Source organism: Natator depressus, chromosome 17 (genome assembly GCF_965152275.1).
Source record: "Natator depressus isolate rNatDep1 chromosome 17, rNatDep2.hap1, whole genome shotgun sequence".
Classification (NCBI taxonomy): Eukaryota; Metazoa; Chordata; order Testudines; family Cheloniidae; genus Natator; species Natator depressus.
The window spans coordinates 7931852-7950463 of record NC_134250.1 but is presented as its reverse complement, the minus strand read 5'-3'; the positions used below and the strand labels follow the sequence as shown (position 1 = coordinate 7950463).

The 18612-nt window shown below is 43.6% G+C and overlaps 1 protein-coding gene across 2 annotated transcripts in view; it reads left to right on the top strand.

Annotated features, from left to right (window-relative positions):
• The window catches only part of ACACA (acetyl-CoA carboxylase alpha), a 185559-nt gene that overhangs the window by 13252 nt on the left and 153695 nt on the right, over positions 1 to 18612 (top strand). For both annotated transcript variants that reach the window (XM_074974614.1, XM_074974613.1), the window contains 4 exons: positions 14700 to 14832; positions 15562 to 15700; positions 16641 to 16750; positions 17217 to 17298. In XM_074974614.1, the coding sequence (XP_074830715.1) occupies positions 14700 to 14832; positions 15562 to 15700; positions 16641 to 16750; positions 17217 to 17298 (464 nt within the window). The remainder of the gene's footprint in view (positions 1 to 14699; positions 14833 to 15561; positions 15701 to 16640; positions 16751 to 17216; positions 17299 to 18612) is intronic.

Below are 18612 nucleotides of genomic sequence, written 5' to 3'. Positions count from 1 at the left end.
GTGGTTGAGTATGCCAAGTCACATTTCTGTATTTCAGTATCTAGAATGAGTATGTGTTGTGTTATTCCACCTTATCAATGTTCATTTAAAACTTGTTAGTCTCTGCTCATAGACACAATGAGATAATCAAATTCTGTTTTGGTGAACAGAAGAGAATAGGACATTGGAATTGACAGAAAACTCCACTTACTAAGTGCTATGATGTTGCTAAAGAAACCTTTGCTGAGACAAGATGTGCAAAGTAAACTCCCATTACAGCTATAAATCCATGTGGCCTTCTAGTTGTGCCAGTTGGTCATCAGTTGACTGATTTGAAAAACTGTGATCCAATTCACATGCTTTCAGCTGGAACGTGACACATCTTGCTCTGTTCAGCAGGAAAAATGCCCACTGAAAAAACAAGTAGACAGATCAGAATATTGTTATAAAGCTGTGCCTGCCTGTACACTACTGAAAATTGCTGTGCTGTACCATTCCACCTTGTTAAGGGGGCACTGTCGACAGAAATCACGTGTTTAAAAATAATTCCCTTCACCCCCCATGTTATAAAAGCGTCTTACATTAAGGCTGAACATCTTTAAAAAATGCTTTCATTTGTACTGTCTGTATACTTTTTGCAGTTTACATGACTTGGCCCCTAAAACTTGACCTGTGTTTTGTTTCTGGTCAGTGTCACTTTCTCATGCACTAGCCCAACATTGTGTCTTTGGGGTTTACTGATGTTTTCCGATGGAAGATGGCGTTCCTGTCCTGGTATGCCGTGGAGAACTGCAGGGAGCTGTTAAGCAGCTGCTGTGTTCTATCCAGGGTTTCAACAATGGTTAAAATAACTCCTGAATGCGTGAACTTGGAAAGCATATTTACTTAATCACATTATGACATTCTTTTGTAACGGTGTGATTAAGTAAATATTTAATAAATTGTTCTTGACTTTTACGAACGTTTTCAAGATGATAAAACCCATATTAAAATCAAGGAAATTCTGCACACTTTTCTCTGTTTACACCTTTAGGCCCCAGTATAGTAAGTTACTGTGCGGGTGCAGAGTTGTTCTTATGAAGAATCGCTTGCAGAATTGGATCTTTACTGTGCGTGTAACTCCATTAAGTCACTGGAATTAATCCCACAGAGAATTTTGCCCTTTCTGCGTCGTCATGAGAAAACTTCAGTAGACAAACTTTAACCAGGTGAGCAGTCCACTGGATTACTGAGACTCACGTGAGCAGTGATTCACATGTTGAAGTCTTCTCAGAATGAGGCCCTAATTTTGATACTGAGAGGGATGTCTTGAGCACTCTAGATGGGTAGCCAGATGAGATGCCAGATCTGACATTGAACTTCGCATGATAGCACAGAGCACTAACCAAACAGCTGATCTATTTGTGTGTTTTTATTTTAAGTTAAACAAGTAGGCTTTGGTCCTGCGAAGTTTTACGTACCTGTGCGACCTTATGCACATTAGCAGTTCCATTGTAATCGATGGTATATCTCAGGCCTGGTCTACACTGGGGGGTTGGAATCGATCTAAGTTACACAACTTCAGCTATGTGAATAACGTAGCTGAAGTCGAAGTACTTAGATCTACTCACCGCGGTGTCTTCAGTGTGGTGAGTCGACTGCTGCCGCTCCCCCATCGACTCTGCCTGCGCCTCTCGTGGCAGTGGAGTACAGGAGTCGGAGGGAGAGCGCTCGGGGGTCGATTTATTGCGTCTAGACTAGATGCGATAAATTGACCCCCACTGGATCGATCGCTGCCCGCCGATGCGGCGGGTAGTATAGACATACCCTCAGATGCATACTTAAGTTTAGGACCGATCAGGTCTTGCTCTGGAATTTCCAAGCCATGCACTGTTGCATAGGAAATTTTTCTTCACTGATCTGATTTCTCCCCTTCCAGCTCCTCTCCGTATTTCCAGCCATGTGGCCACTACTTGAATTGAAGGCTCCTCCCTTAATTTGCTCTCTGTGCCACCAGTTGCCATGGTACTGCTGAGGTCTGTTTGAGGAGACTTGCATCAGAGCTTGCATCTCCCAGACAGAAGGCCATTAATGAAGTGAAATTCTGTGCTGCTTGCTGAGGGCAGCAGGGTTGTTTTCCCCCCCTTTTGCCTTCTTTGCCATAGGTCAACAACTGTCAGCTCAGCAGATAGAGGAGGGTGATGCATATCCCTGATAGACGTTTCTGCAAGTTGCTGAAATAAAACTGTATCTTAAAGGAAGCATTGCCAAAACAAATAATTTCTGTCAGTCTCGTCTCCCTCCCAATCTCTAGCCTTCACCATTGATACTGTTTGCTTGTCCTTTGCGCTTCTTAGTCTAGACAGTGAAACTAGCATAGCCAATTCACTTTGTTTACACTCTGTTTTGCTTTCTGGTTCTCAAACACCATTGTAATATTGCTGAGCCTGAGTTTGCAACTGTCATAAATATAAAGGGAAGGGTAAACACCTTTAAAATCCCTCCTGGCCAGAGGAAAAACCCTTTCACCTGTAAAGGGTTAAGAAGCTTAGGGTAACCTCGCTGGCACCTGACCAAAATGACCAATGAGAAGACAAGATACTTTCAAAAGCTGGGGGGAGGGAGGAAAAAAAGTGTGTGTGTGTGTGTGTGATGCATTTGCCAGGAACAGAAAGGAATGGAGTCTTATAACTCAGTAAGTAATCTAGTTAGATATGCGTTAGATTCTGTTTGTTTAAATGGCTGAGAAAATAAGCTGTACTGAATGGAATGGATATTCCGGGTTTTGTGTCTTTTTGTAACTGGTTTTGCGTAGAGGGATTCTCTGTTCTGAATCTAATTGCCCTGTAAGGTATTTACCATCCTGATTTTACAGAGGTGATTCTTTTACTTTTTCGTCTATTAAAATTCTTCTTTTAAGAACCTGATTGCTTTTTTCATTGTTCTTAAGATCCAAGGGTTTGGGTCTGTGTTCACCTATGCAAATTGGTGAGGATTTTTATCAAGCCTTCCCCAGGAAAGGGGGTGTAGGATTTGGGGAGGATTTTGGGGCGGAAAGACGTTTCCAAGCGGGCTCTTTCCCGGTTATATATATCTGTTAGACACTTGGTGGTGGCAGCAATAAAGTCCAAGGAACATAGTTTGTACCTTGGGGAAGTTTAACCTAAGCTGGTAAAAATAAGCTTAGGAGGTTTTCATGTAGGTCCCCACATCTGTACCCTAGAGTTCAGAGTGGGGAAGGAACCTTGACGTGGTGGCAGAGCAGTGGGATTAACTTGAAATCATTTTGAGATCAATTTGAGATTTTTTTTGAACCAGAAGCACAGATTTTAAAAAGAAATATTTTTTTCCCTTTGGGCTGCTGGAAGCAGGTTTTAAACTGAAAGCAGTTAGAGGTTTTTTGTTTTTTTTTTTTCTCTGCTTGGGGGCCAGAGCGGAGACAAAAGGGGATTGTCTTTTGTGAGCTGGAGTTTTCTCTACCTAAAGGCAGGGTAGTTAACCTGCTGCAGGGAAATTCACAAGTCTTCAGGTCTGTGAAGTTGTTTTTTACCTAAGAGCAACTAGAGGGGTTTTCTGTCTATTTGGCTGGAGATAAAGGTGTTTACCCTTCCCTTTATATTTATGACAGCAACACTACCAAGGGATGTTGAAGTTGCCTTGAAAATTGCATTAAATTGAAAACGCTCTAATCATTAACTAGTATAAAGTTTTTTTTTATTATTTTATAAAAAGCCCCAAAATCTAAATTTTGGGTCTAAACTAATTGCCTGATGCAATACCTACTAAAATGAATGGAAAGGTCTCCTACTGAATTTGGATAGGGCCCTATGCCCATTTAAAAAGGGGGTGGTTTTGTAACTGCTTTAGGTTATACTGGTGACATGTAAACTCTTTATTTCTTCCTTTTCTTAAACTGTCAAGCAGCTCTTCTAAAATCCATCCTACTATTCCACCCCCTCAATACAATAAATAAGAGAAGGTGATCTGCAGATCAAATTGAAAAGTGTTTGTGCCTCCATCCTGCTCTTTTTGAGATGTAAGAAGAGAAATGCTGCTTTTTCTGCCCTTCAGTATATTTTTTTATCCTTTCCTCCAGTGCTTTTACATTAGAAGTACTAAGTCCAGAGTCCCTTTTTGTTGGAACATTTTGATGATATACTCAGAATGGTGCTGCGATTCCACAGTGATGAGTGCTATACATATTCACAAAGACGATCTTTCTAATTAAAAGGATAAAGTATATTTTGCAATTTTAATAAAACCTTCCATCTAAGAATTTTGGGGCCCTCTTCTGAGGTCTGCTAAATGCCCTCCATTCCCATTATAGTTAGGAGGCACTCAGCACCTCAAAAGATTGGGCCTGCTAAGTGCTTTTTAGACATTTAGAGGCCCAATCCGAGGCGCACTGAAATCAGTGGAAGGTCCCCTACTGACTTCAATGGGCATTGGCTCAGGCCCTAAGTGAACTAAGTCCTGCAATACATCTGGGAAATAGGGAAGTATCAATGTTCCTATTTTATGGAGAGGAAAGCTGAGGCACAAGGACGTGTAGGAACTTGCTGTGCTGGGAAATAACCAAGATCTTCTGACTTCTAAAACTGTGTTTTTAATTACAAGGCCATCTTTCTTGAGGCAAAACCTTTGAGTAGGAAATTTTGGGAGAAACATTTGAAGCTGTTTACTGTAAAAAGCACAAATATTTCCCTCCAGTTCCCCCATTTCACCTTTAAACCTCTGTGACAAGGAGCACTAGATGTCATCCCTTGTGGAGCTCTTCAGTGCTGCTGCAAACTCAACTGTGTAGGGGGTCAATTTTTTTAAATTTTTTTAAATACCCTTGTCTCTGCAGTGTAACTTGACTTGAAAACTAAGTGACTGATATTACAGGAACTTGCAGAATTACATGGAGGATCACATTAAAAAAAAAAAAAATCTTTCGGTAAGAGCTGATCCCAAGAACAGGTATGCGGATGATGGATTAAGTTTAGATTATGGGGCTCAGGATTTGTATTTAATGGCAAATTTAAAACTAGAGTTTGAGCCTGATGGCACCAAAATCTTGTGGAGTTTCTCCCAGAAAATGGCAGAAATGTCACCAGTTTAGTTGCTCTTGCTAGATTTGGAGGACATCTTGGCACTGAAGTAGAACAGCCCCTTCCTGCTTTGGATCCAACACTGAACCAAAACCAGAGTGGAAAATATGAATTCAGGGATTTGAATCTAATCCTCACCTCATCTCCTTTCCTGAAATTCAAAGGCAGTCCAATTCAGGGTTCTGGTGTTGTCATCTGTAGGCCAGATTCTGTTACCTTCACTGCTGTACTATCGTTACTCTGGAATTGAAATTGGTGGGAGTACTCTTGGAGTAAGGTACTAGTAGTGAGAGAAGGGGTGTCAGAAACGTGTTTTTTGTTTGCAGTGCAAAATCTTAGTGACTCCCAGCTCTCTCTCTCTACTTGGAATCTGACTTTAACATCCTCACTTGAAGCTACTGTGCCAACTTCATACAGAATATAACTCTATTGGCTTAATTCATACCAGGAATTAATCTGGTTTGTTCCTTATGCAGTGCAATTGCAATGCAATTCCTTTGTACACTATACCTGCTGGGAGGACAGGTAGTAAGAAAAGAAAGCGTAAGACAAGGTTCCTCTGCTGAAGAGTTTACAATCTAACTTGGACAATATAATATACAGGCCAGCTGTACGGATGCATGATCACTGTGGAGAGCTAAGCAAGAAGGATTGGCAGATTAAATGGATTTTGAGGGGAGATTTGGCGAAGGAGAGGGAAGGCATTTGACATATGGAGGAACTGGGAGTCTGCTCCAAGTGAAAAGGAGGTGTAGAAGAAGATGCAAAGCACCTTGCGGGGGAAAAGAAAGACAAAAGGAATGATTGCAAGAAGGTATGGAGGGACATGTGGAGTGAAAGGTTCTGGATCAATAGTGCATAGGAACTGCCCATTGGAATCTGCGAAAAGAGTCTCCTTGAGTTCAATGAGCCTGTCGTGCACTAAGAAAGCAAATCTGTTGCCCCCATAATTACAGCAGGGATGCTGACTTGAAAATTTCAAGGCACAGTAGTAATTTCGGTGATCACATATTCCGGTGGTGGCCAACTGTGAAATACACGTTACAGAATAATAATTGAGAGACTGGATTTGTGAGTTACGAAAAGAAAATGAGAAATGTCACAATGCTGACGACTCTGCAGCTGTTGCAACCAAAGCACCCAGAACAGGAAAAAGGAATCTTGTTTTGGAGGCATGAAATCACTCAGCCCTTGGGCTAGGCTGGGTCCTGCGGTTTTTGGTTCCAGAATAATTATTATGGGCTACAGTCTCCCCTCGATCCCTGCTCAGAATTCACATGGATATCAGTGTGGGGAACATCCTGAGCAATAAAGGGGATGACATATGCCTTATCGCAGTGTTTCTCAACCTTTCTAGACTACTGCTGCACCCCTTGCAGGATTCTGATTTGACTGGCATACCCCAAGTTTCACCTCACTTAAAAACTAGTTGCTTACAAAATCAGACATAAAAATATAAAAGCGTCACAGCTTACTTCCCTGTTTTGTCTGTATGAAATTTTAGTTTGTGCTAACTTTGCTAGTGCTTTTTATGTAGCCTGTTGTAAAACTAGGCAAATATCTAGCTGAGTTGACATACCCCTTGGAAGATCTCTGAGTACCCTCAGGGGTATGTGTACCTCTGGCTGAGAACTACTGCTGTATCGTGCCCAGTCTTTAATGACTTAAGGTCCGTAAGCATTGGCCTTTCAAGCAGATCTGAGACCACTGATGTCATTTTGTTGAAACCTGTAGGATGAAATATGACATGTAACCCTTCAAGGGATCAGAAGTAGAACTGCATTTGGTTAAGTCCAGTCAGTTATCTTCCCCGATATCCTTCCTACTTCTTACCCAAAGCATATTCAGCCATTCCTCTATGTCTAAAATAGCCCTCCAAAGATACTTCGTTTTCTAAATTGCATGGGTGCGCGCTTGCTTTGTCTGTGTGTCTCCGTAAAATAGCTTGCAAGAGCAGCTCTGAAACTGGAGTAGATCGTAATATGGTTGCTTTAGCTGCGCTTAAAGCTTCCCACTCGGATTAGATACATCTGTAAATCAGCATGAGTAAAAAAAACACTGCATTCATGATCAGAGCAGCCTCTCCACACCCTTTGTAGGCCTAGTGTGCAAAATAATCCTTTCAGGGTTTGTGTGTGTGTGGGTGTGTGCACGCGTGCTGCCGTCTGCTTAAGACTGCATTGCAAACAAGCCAGCTAATGCATCACTGCCTCTGGAATAAACTGCTACGTCACTGATAGGCATGTTACAGTGCTGGGATCAATGCAGGCTCCTAGTTGGAATGTGCGTCAGGTACGTGTCTAAAATGGATGCTCTCCATTTGTTAGAGATCTGAATGGGAGACAACAGCATAGGTTTGTCTTTTTGTCTAACGATGGGCCTGGGGCCAAAGAGAGGATGAATTTCTTGTGTTTACTGTAATTAGGGTAACATGGACAGTGTCTGTGTAGTTAGATGCTCGGGAAATAACCTTTGCAGTGTGTATGTTGTTTGGGGTGGGTAGGGGGAGTATTATATCAGAATGGTACTATCCTTGTGCAGAATGTCTCTTGAGGATGTGTTGCACCAAAGTCATGTGCACTGATTTGGTAGCATGCCTCACAGTGAATTCAGCTGCTACCAGACGTGATTCATGTTTTTAGCCAATGCTGTGGCTGCTCCAGGCTTGATATAATTGTAACAGAGGCGGTAGATTTATTCTTCCGTTGCTCCCAAGTTCGGAGACTGAGTGGGTTTGGGATGTGGGGGGCTCGAACATTTGGCAGACATTGTCATCTGCCTGATGGGTGGAAGGGGGAGCTGGAAGCGCTGGGAGCACCAGCTCTGCTGTAGCCCTCCTGGCAGGCTGCCAAGGACCTGGGAGCTTGGGCAGTCCATGTGGTGGGCTGCCCTGGAGTTGTGGACCCCTCTTCCCCAACAGCCCACTATGGAGGAGCTGGGCAGTTCATTGAAATTCGACTGTTTCTATGCAGTGTTTCAAGATTGGCAAATTCCTATGGGGAAAATGAATTGTGGCAATTTTTCTGACTAGCTCTGCCTGCCTCCAAAGGTCCCTAGCACTCAGTGAATGTAAGCAAAGGCTATCAGTGGAAGTGATGCATTTAGTTGTTGGGTGAACATGCCAGTTGCTTCATTAGCCATGAAGTGATTAACCAGGTCTGCGCCCTAGACGAAGTATTACATCTGCTGTGTCAATGCTTGTTCATGCTGGGATGAAAGGGTGGCTTCAGAATAGTGGGTGTTAATCTCCAGGTGGGTAGGCAAAGCAGTTTGGGTCCCTGGGATCCCAGGTTCCCCATCTCAACAGCGTGTGCTTTGGTTGAGAGCAGCTTCCTAATAAAAATTAAAATTGGGAGAGGAAGGCAGCGTGGAGCAATTCCATGAGCAGAGCCTGGAGCCTGAAGGAATCTTGCCACTGATGAAGGAACTGACAGCAGCAGCCCCTCAGGACTTGCTTCTTCTCTTCCTTCTCTGTCAAGTCAGGAAGGGACAGAAGCAGTCATGTTCCCGCACAACCAGCATCTGAGCACTCACCCCAAAGTTCGGGGGTCAGAATCCAGAACACAGCCAAATTCCATGGCTTTTGTACAAAGGATCAAACCAAATCTCTAGGGCTGATCACCCCAAATTCTGTGTCCGCGTTGGGGGCTGACATCCAGATCCAAATTTTTGCAGCTCAGACCCTTCCACTAAGTCTTTTACCCCCATTGTTCTCTAGTCAGAAGAGATTCCCTTGCGCTGCAGCTGCTCTGTCTGCTTCCTTCTCTGCAGCCACAGGGTGTCATTGTGTCCTTCCACCTTTCTGGTGATAAAGCTCAGGGAAAGTGGATCCACACAGGCCTTTTTGCCTGAACTTTATCAGACATGGCAGCTTTCCCCCCTCTCCCTCACCATGTGCCCCTACTCCTAGTTCCTCTCTTTGTCTCAGTGCACTGGCTTACCTCGTCATTGCTCTGGCACCCTGTTGACCTGCTTCAGGCTTCTGCAGACACCATGTTAAGAGCTGTAAAAGCCAAGAAACTCTACTGGTTGCTGTGGGTGCGTCCTTATTGAAATGATCTTTGGATGGTTCTATAGTTTCCCTCCTGTCACTCGTGCTGGCAGACCCTCTGCAGGCTGGGATCCAGGCTGTACTAGTTTAAACTATGTGATAACTGGAGATGGGTCCCTGTACTTTTCAGGATTTGAAAACAGAATCCGATTTCTGCATCTAGTTCTGATCTCACAGCGAGCAGGATGTTGTTCTACCTTTTGCTACATACACTTACAGTTCTTCTTACAGTTTTTGTGCTCAGAGCTTCCCAGTGTACCTTTTTGTGTGTGCTTGATGCTCATGTTTATGTCTATCTTAGGTACTTACAGGCCTCTCGTCACCATAGTATCTGAGATCCTCAGAATCCTTCATTTATTTATCCTCACAGTACCCTTATGAGCTAGATAAGTATCATCCCCATCTTAGAGATGGGGAACTGAGGCACAGAATAAGTGACTTGCCGAAGGCGTCACAGCCAGCCAGTGGCATGGCAGGGAATTGAATTGAAGTCTCCTGGGTTCCAGGCTAGTGCACTGGACCATCCCTCGTCCTGTCTAATCCACGCCATCATTCTCTGTGTGACTGGAGAAGCTTCACATCTGATTCTCCTCTGTTTAACTGTGGGCACATGTTCTGTGTCATCTGCCCAGCATGGTGACTTTATTTTCAACCTGATCTAGATAGCGGTCCTTTTAGCTTGATGGAATTCTCTGGGATTATTGGCTCAAAAAGGAACACCTCAGTGGTGTTCCCCCCACCCCCCTGCCCATTGCACCCATGCAGCTTCTGAGCAAGTGCTTGCTGATCCACCGGCCAGTATCCATGTATCCACCAAGGCATTGTCTCTGGGTGTGTTTGACATATATTCCTGACAAACGGGAAACTGTGGAATCTAAAGTGTATTCTAAAGTGACCTCACTCTGTGAGCGGAGAATGATCATTGCAATGAAAAGCCATTTTGCAGCATGAAAACTGCAGTAGCAATGCTGTCTCTTAAACCCAATTACATAACCTGTAGATCTTTTCTTTCTCCTCCCTGATCAACCCTCTTCTCTCAAATGCAGATCAGGGAAAGCTGCTGCCCCAGCTGAATGTACACACCATGTGTCACAGGGACAGAGAGAGAGAGAGAGTGGCTGAGACTGAAGAGGGTGGGGAAGTGAGAGACAAAGGTTAAAAATCTGAGGCAATCAGGGAGTGCTGCTGTTCAAATCTAGTTCCAAGAGGGACCATACAAGTTCAAAGGAGGCACTTTGTGCCTTTCTCCTTCCAGCAACTACTGTAAACAAGTCATAAACAAAATCCAAATCTGGAAATCCCTCTAGCAGACCACCATGGAGGATTCTGCAGAGGCAACTCAAGAGGTCAGGTACCACATGCTCCAAAGGTAAGAACTGCTCCAGCTTTACTGTTGTGGTCGGACATTACAGATTACATCTTCACAGCACTGAGAGGGTTAGAGGCTTTCCTCTGGAAAATCAATTCCGGATCCTTAATATTTTTCAGTGGTGATTTGATCATCCTTGGAATTTTGAATTGGTAGGAGGCATTTGGGGATGCAGTTTTTGCGACCGAGGCTTTATTGTGTCGTAGCAAGAAAGTAAATATGCTCAGAGAGTGACAGGGACAGATCTTCTTTGAATTGCTGCAGAACTTTCAGTTCAGCTTCCAAAACTGCAACAGCAAATTTTCTAGATAGGGGCTCTCAAGAGACAACCAAATGCTGTAGCTGTGTTCAAAGTGACTTGCTGCCATTCCTTGCCAAGTAACTTAGACTGTAACTGTCTACAGCTGGGCTGGCTGCTGGTTTTGCACAGGATAATTCCTGCTTTGTTTGGTGCTCTTTCACATTAGGCAATACTCCCCCTCTACCAACCACCCTCCCGAAAAAGTAAAAGCTTCTTTCTTCTGCTCCGAGTTGATACATACTCTCAATTATTAGTACTTAGATTCCATGTATCAGTATGCTGCCTATTACTAAATAGACTCTGAGCTATACCTGCAAGCAGTTTGTTTTATTCTGAATATCTAAGCCCTGGTCTTGCAAACATTTGTGTGCGGGGAATCGGTGCTCTTGAGTACTCATTTGAAGTTAGTGGGACTAACACTCACATGCATAAGCATTTGCAGGAGTGGACACCAAATTTGTACTTTGTCCCTTAGTTCTCTTGTTTGTTGATTTGCCGGTTTCCAGTAACCATGTAATCAAGAGGTGACCTCTTCAGTCCTAGGTTGCTGTGCAATGTATATACTAGGATGTAGTGCAAGTTCTGCTTCTCCGTTGCTGTACTCTAATTTACTAACTGTTTTTGAGATGTATATGGCTTAATAAAGTTCCAGTCTCACCTACATCTTTTCTCCCTTTCTATGCTGCTTGCCCTGGTTCTTCTTAGGCCTGGTCTGCTCCTGAAACTTCGGTTGACCTAGCAACATCGCTCAGGGCTGTGAAAAATTTCTTGCCCTGTGTGATGTAGTTCAATCAACCTTACTCTCATTGTAATCTCATTGCAGCTCGGTCGATGGAAGGATTATTCCATTTACCTAGTTGCCAATTCCTGGAGAGGTGGATTTACTACAATTTGGTGCCTAATTCTCTTAGGTTTAGGACTGGGCTTTTCAGAGGGGCTTGTCTCCTATCTGCCTCCTTTGCCTCTTCCTATTCTTGGCTTCATGCCTCCTTTCATGTCTCCCTCCCATTGCTTGGAACAACTTCCCACTTCTCAGAATTAGTATAAAAAAACAACTTGGCTTGTGAAACCTTCTTTTGTGGATCTCTTCACCAGCGAGGCCTCTGTCTCCCCTTGCAATGGAAATTTCCCCCATGTGTCAGAAAATGGCTCACGCTGCAAATTAAACCTTTGTTTGTTGAAATTAGGATTTGTGGTTATAATTTGTGGCTTGTTAAGTAGGGTTCATGCTGGACAGGCTGCCATAGGCTGGATTGGTCTTCTGTACTGCTCAGGCACCCCAGACTTGCTAGGTGTGTTTATCATTGTTTATTTCCTTACCGGCCTTGATTTTTCTGGCAAGTTCCATTATTAAAGGGTCATCTTGTCTGCCCCCTTCCCTCTCTCCTCCCCAGTGGAGTTTCTCAATGCCACCAACTCTTCAGTAACCAGCCTAGGTCAGGGGTTCCCAAGCTGTGTACCATGGCCAAAGGGAAGGCCACAGACCACGTGCTGGTGGTGGGTGTGTGTGTGTGTGTGTGTGTGTGTGCGCGTGTGTGCGCGCGCACAGCTGGCTGGCCGGCCGGCCATCCTCCTGGTTTCCAGCTACTAAAGGCCAAAAGTACATGAGGTGGTGGAAAGGATCACACAACAGTGAACGGGAAGGGAGGTGTCCACCAGGCAATGTGGGCGACACTGTGAAAAAACTTTAACAATCTCTAAAATCTAATTAAAAGCCTAATAATATATACCCTCCTTGTAAAGAACTGCACTATGTGTGGAGTATGCGTGGCTGAGTAAACAGGCTTGTGGTGTTAGGCTCCTATCTAACGGGCCGGGGTAAGGATTGATGCTGGACACAAGTTGCCACCACATTTATTCCCGCTGGAGGAGAGATTAACTCAGAATGGGAGTTGGCAGGTCTACGCAGTCATTTGCTTTGGTTGTGCTTAAGGCTGGCTTTTTCTGGCTTTCAGCTCATGTAAGATGATTTTGAACAATGTGCATTCTTAGTAATGTGCAAATAGATGCATTTGATTTTGGAGACTGGCGTCCAGCTTCCCCAGTAAGTGCCGAGCGATGCTGAATTTAAGAAGGAGGTTAGCTAGGTCATGTGAATTAGACGCAGGCTATTCTTATATAGAAATGGGCCAGGTTATGTGCATACCTACAGTCCCCTTTTTGTCCTCTATTATGCCTGAGCATACATTTTCAGCTCTAGAGACAGCCAAACTTGAGTGGCTGCCTTTTAGGCTATGTCTCCACTAGAGAGCTCGCAGCAGTGCCGCTGTAAGCTCTCCAGTAGACTGCGCTAAGCCGACGGGAGAGAGCTCTCCTGTGGCCTTAATTACTCCATCCCCAATGAACGCTGGCAGCTCTGTCCACACCGGTGCTTAGGTCGGTGTAACTTACGTCGCTCTGGGGTGGGTGTGGCTAATTCATGCCCCTGAGCGACATAAACTTATGTCGTCTTAAGCTGTAGTGTAGCCATAGCCTTAAAAAGTGGCAAAACAACTAGCTCACATAGAGAGTTTTACAGATGCTGGGCCATTTCACTGGTGTCACTGTAAACTTTGGTCATGCTCTGTTTTACACCTGGTTTAAAACAGCTTCAGGTTACAGGTTTAACATGGGTGTAAATGGGGCTTTAGGGCAGAACTAAGAAATGGAACCTGTAATTACTGAGGCTATTCAACTGTTATTGGTGTGCTGGGATTTACGTGAGTCATTTCCAGTGCATCAGACTGAGGACAGAGATTTTGGGGTGCATTTGTAGAAGGGGAACATCTGAAGAAAAGAAACTGAGGGTAAGTCTACACTGCAAAAAAGACACGTGGCAGTGAAACTCAGAGTCCAGCTCAACTGACTTGGGCTTGCTCTGTGGGGCTAAAAATAGCAATGTAAGCGGTTGGGCTTGGGCTGGAGCCCTGGCTCTGAAACCCTGCGGGGCGGGAGGGTTTTGGAGCCTGTGCTCTAGCCTGAGGCTCTACGCTGCTATTTTTAAAAAGACCTAAATGTCCTTACTGTGCCAGTAATGCTGCAGTGATACAGATACATGCAAGAATAATCCTTTGCTCTTGTTTTAAGTCTTCTACCTGAGAATCTCAGAGTGCTTTATAAATGTTAGTGAATTAAGCCTTGCATCACCCTTGGGAAGCGTGGACAGATTTTATCCACGTTTTACGTTGGGGAAATTGAGGCACGGAAAGGGACTGATTTTCTCAGTCATGCAGTGGGTCTGTGGCAGAGCTGGGTATAGTCTTCATTTAACCACAAGATTGTCCTTCATTGTTTGCATGAATTATGCAGACTAACTAATGAATAGAATTCAGACTTTATTGACTCAAAGTAGTATGAGCCACTGTCATCTTTTGGAATAATGGTGGCTGTAGCAAGGAGGGATAATACTGAAGAGCTATGTGTTGCTGTAGAACTGAACTGGTTGATTGGGACGTATTGATGAACTGGCCAGCTACAGAGTTACAACTAAAGACTTTTTGCAGTGACTTACAGAAAGTTTTTCTCTAGAGATGTGGGGTTTTGTTTTGTTTTGTAGATTACATTTGGAAGATGGAACCTGTCTCTCCTTGTCACTACTCTGGTTTCCTAGATATATTAGCAACATCATGTTGGGATAACGTTAACTCTGCCTTTCCGTGTAGGGACATGACTAGCAATTTATATATGTACTGGGCAGTCAGTTCTTCCCCTCTCCCCTCCACTGGCCTTAGTGACCCACACCTACAATCTGACCATTACATGCATCTTGTAAGTAATTCTCATAGAGTTCATTGTGAGTGCTCAGGCTTGGAGACTGAACAGTTCTGCCAATCACCATAAATAATTTTGCCCAGAGGAAACTTTAAAAATTTGCCCACTGGGGCATCTGTGAAATATACCGACTTGTACCCCCAAGTCAGCGGAGTCACCCTTTTTTCTTTCCCTTAGGCCCAGTATGTCTGGCTTGCACCTTGTAAAGCAAGGCCGGGACAGGAAGAAAGTTGATCTACAGAGGGATTTCACTGTGGCCTCCCCTGCAGAATTTGTTACTCGTTTTGGGGGGAATAAAGTTATCGAGAAGGTAAGTGACTAGCTCTTTTGAGTTGTGGTTTTTTTATTATTTTATTTGCATGCCCACCTCTATCAAGCTATTTTATCTGTGTAACACAGGACTCGCAGGCTAAAGTAAATGCCAAATATTGAGATTCTGGAACTGAAAGCTGCATTTCTGCCTGTAACAATGATTCTTTTGCTTTTATTGCCATGTTGGATAAATATCCTGTCACTTCAGCCTCCTGTGACAATAAGCATGAGGCTTGATGAAGTTGATGTAGAATATGACTCTCGGATGTTAGAGATGTCTGTTGAATGATCCAGGGCATCTCGGTTGTCAGTGTGGGATTATATTTTTATAGTGCTTTCTCCACTCTAGTTTTAACGGTCTAATGAGAGAGGCTCCTTCCCCATCTCATTCCCTGGAGTTGACAAGAACTTATTGCAAGTGTTGTAGCAGCTGGTGCTGCAGGCAGCTTATTGGTCCTGCTCCAGCATCCCATCCTGTTCTTCAAGCAAAGTGAATTGCATTATATTAAAATCTTAATGGTCAAGCAAGAGCTGGTTTCTGAGTTGATTGCTGCGGAAAGGAATGCTTTTGTTGAACTGAGAGAGGTCTGTGTTGAGGAAAGGGCTTGACCAACAGGTCGGATGAAATGCACTCGGGAGAAACAAATATTTGAATAGCCTCTCTCCCTTGCTGCCTAGTCCTTCTTTCCCCTTGGTTACCTCTCCACCCTGTTTCTAATCTGTCTAGGTCCTTATTGCCAATAATGGGATTGCGGCAGTGAAATGTATGAGATCCATCCGACGCTGGTCCTATGAGATGTTTCGAAATGAGCGTGCAATCAGGTTTGTCGTCATGGTGACTCCTGAAGATCTGAAAGCAAATGCAGGTGAGTTGTAATGACCTGTTAGGGGAAATAGCCCCTCTTCCACTCAAAACTTTATGCATGGGCAATATGCATGATGGTGTGCGTGAGCACAGAGTACATATTTTTGCTCACCCATCGAGTGACAAGTTAACTCGGGAGGAGATTAAATGCTTTTATCTGAAACTATAAAGAATGTAAAGCCCCAGTCAGATGATCTTTTGAGTTAGCTCTTGAGTCATGGATTTAAAGCCATTTTAGATTTGATGGGAATATGTCCCCTCTCAAACCCTGGTTTCTGTTTGCTTTTTCACTTCTAGATTTTACATATGTGTATAGACACTTAAACAAGTGCTTGTTTTCGGTCTTAAACCAGGAGGTCTTTTGAAATCACTTGCATTTGCCTTCAGTACAAAGAGCGAAAATGAGTGCATTGTAGACTGACAAAGTTACACCTGAAGGGTTAATTTTCTCACTGCCTTAAAAATGCAGCAAGCTGTGAATAAGAAGTGTCTTTGAGGGCCTCCTTTTGGAGGGAGAATGGTCTGGCTGCTGGAACAGGGGATTAGGGCACTGTAATCTAGAGATCAAAGCTCGGGAGCTAGGGTTCCTGGATGCAGTCCCTGGCTCTGCCAATGACTGCTGTGTGACCTCAGCCAAAACACACTTCACCTGGGTACTCCTCTTATCCTGTCGTTGAATTGGGGGGTAATACTGAACTACTTCACAGGGATGCTTGGAGGCTTAAATGATAGATACGCTGATTAACATCATCTGTGAAATGCATGGAAGATAAAATCTCTCTGTAAAATGTGTGTGTTTGTGTATTTGTGCTTTTTATTATTACAACAAATCCTGAGTACTTCTTGAGTTAATGGAAGTAAAAACTGCAAACTGTTTAGGGTTTAAGGCTGAATGTTGCCGGTTGGGTGTGTCCTAAATGTGACTCCCTCTGTGTCCACAGAGTACATTAAAATGGCAGATCACTATGTCCCGGTGCCAGGAGGAGCAAACAACAATAACTATGCAAATGTGGAACTCATTCTTGATATTGCTAAACGGATTCCAGTGCAGGTGAGAATGGGCAAAGATAGAATTTAGAATCAAAAGCAAAATCAGGCAGTCTTACCTGTCCATGAATAATGAGCCACATCTGAGGAAAGTAAGGTCAGAGAAATAGTCTGGGAAAAAATAGCAGGTTGTTTGGAGCAATGAAGGTGCTGAGCCGTGAAATGGGGCTGATTTTCCAGATGTAAATACTTGCATCAGGTATTGTGGTATACCTAGCACAACTCTGCCCTTAAATACTCTTCAAAAGTTTATCATGTCATTCTCTGGGGACTTGTCTTTGAGATGCAGTGCTCTGTCTGAATTATGCCAGGTATAATTAATAACCAGGTATACTGTCTGGTGTGTGAATGATGTGGGACTGAAACTTTTTCAGTGAGGAGAGGAAAGGCTCAGAGCATCCACTTGTTTGCTTGTTTGCTGACTCCCTTTTGCAACTGTAAGGAATGAATTGCCTTGTATTCCTCTCCAGGCAGTGTGGGCTGGCTGGGGGCATGCCTCCGAGAACCCCAAACTACCAGAACTCCTCCACAAAAATGGAATTGCCTTCATGGGTAAGGACCTTTCTTTTTGACTTGCAGCTTCTCACAGCCCAGTGCCATCTACTCAGTTATAAACGTGGTCTTGGAAAGATGGAAAATCCAGGACCTAAAATGAAGAGCAACAATCTAAAGCTTACACATGCAAGACTGACAGAGTGCAGCTTGGGAAATGGAACACACTCCCTAATGAGGTAGTCTAGACCTATTCATTGAAGGCCACAAGAAAAGGCTGGATTACACTCTGTTGGATTAGAGAAGATTTTGGTCAGTACAAGGACTAAGATTGGGAGACAAAAGTGCTATACAACCTCATCACTTCATTTGTTTCCATGCAGATCCATAGAACTTGCCATCTACAAAGGACCTTTTGTGGCTTCTATCAGCCTGTAGCTGGTTTTTATTAGGGAAAGGCCTGAGTTGACTAAGTTGGATCTGGAATTTGCCAAAGTCTAGGGGTGTTTGGTTTCAGTTCACGCACACCTCTAATGCCTGTTCTTCACATTTATAGTTTTCTCTTTATTTGAAACAACTGCTGAGAGAAAATATTTATGTGTCTTGAACTGAACTTCTTAAAAACTGTCGGGTTTTCCAACACATCATCTGCAGAATGGAGTGGTGTTAGGTTCAGGCTGAGATAGGAGGTTAGAAAACATTGCTGTTAAAGTAGGAAAAAAAGGAAAAAAAACCTCTGTTGTTAATTTAAAGATTGAGTTTGTAATAAGGGTTTGTTGAAGAAGTGGAGTTGGGACCAGAGTGTAGGTGGGTTTTGCATTTTAGCCAACATGGCAGATAACTCAGTGCCTGACTGTTTAGGATATGCACTATATTGCACCATTAGTCACATAATGTAATGGACTATATGATATTTATTTTAGGATTTGAAAATTGGGTAAAACTTTGATCCGAGTGCCCCGACTACAAGTCCTGATCTGAACATGTTCATCCCAGCCCTCTACTTTAGGGATGTTTATACCCAATTCTGAACTGTGTGACTGGTCTTTTTTTCTCTAATAATCTGACACAAAACCACAGAGAACACCTTTGAACTTCAGGGAAGTCTGGATGTGAAGTTAGACAATAAGCCCACCTCTAACTTAAAACTCTTATCAGTCAGATGGTGCACTCCCATGCAAGCAAAACTCCTAGTAAAGTCAGTACAAGTTCTGCTTGTGTAAAGTGTGCAGAATTGAGCTTTAAATGGGAAACTGAATTGCCATTCCAGAAAAGAGTCTTGAGGTATGCAAGTTACGCTAATGGGAATCGACTGATCAAGTAGACTCCTCCTGACCCTGCTGGAGGAGAGTTTGTGTGAGGGTAGTGGTTCTT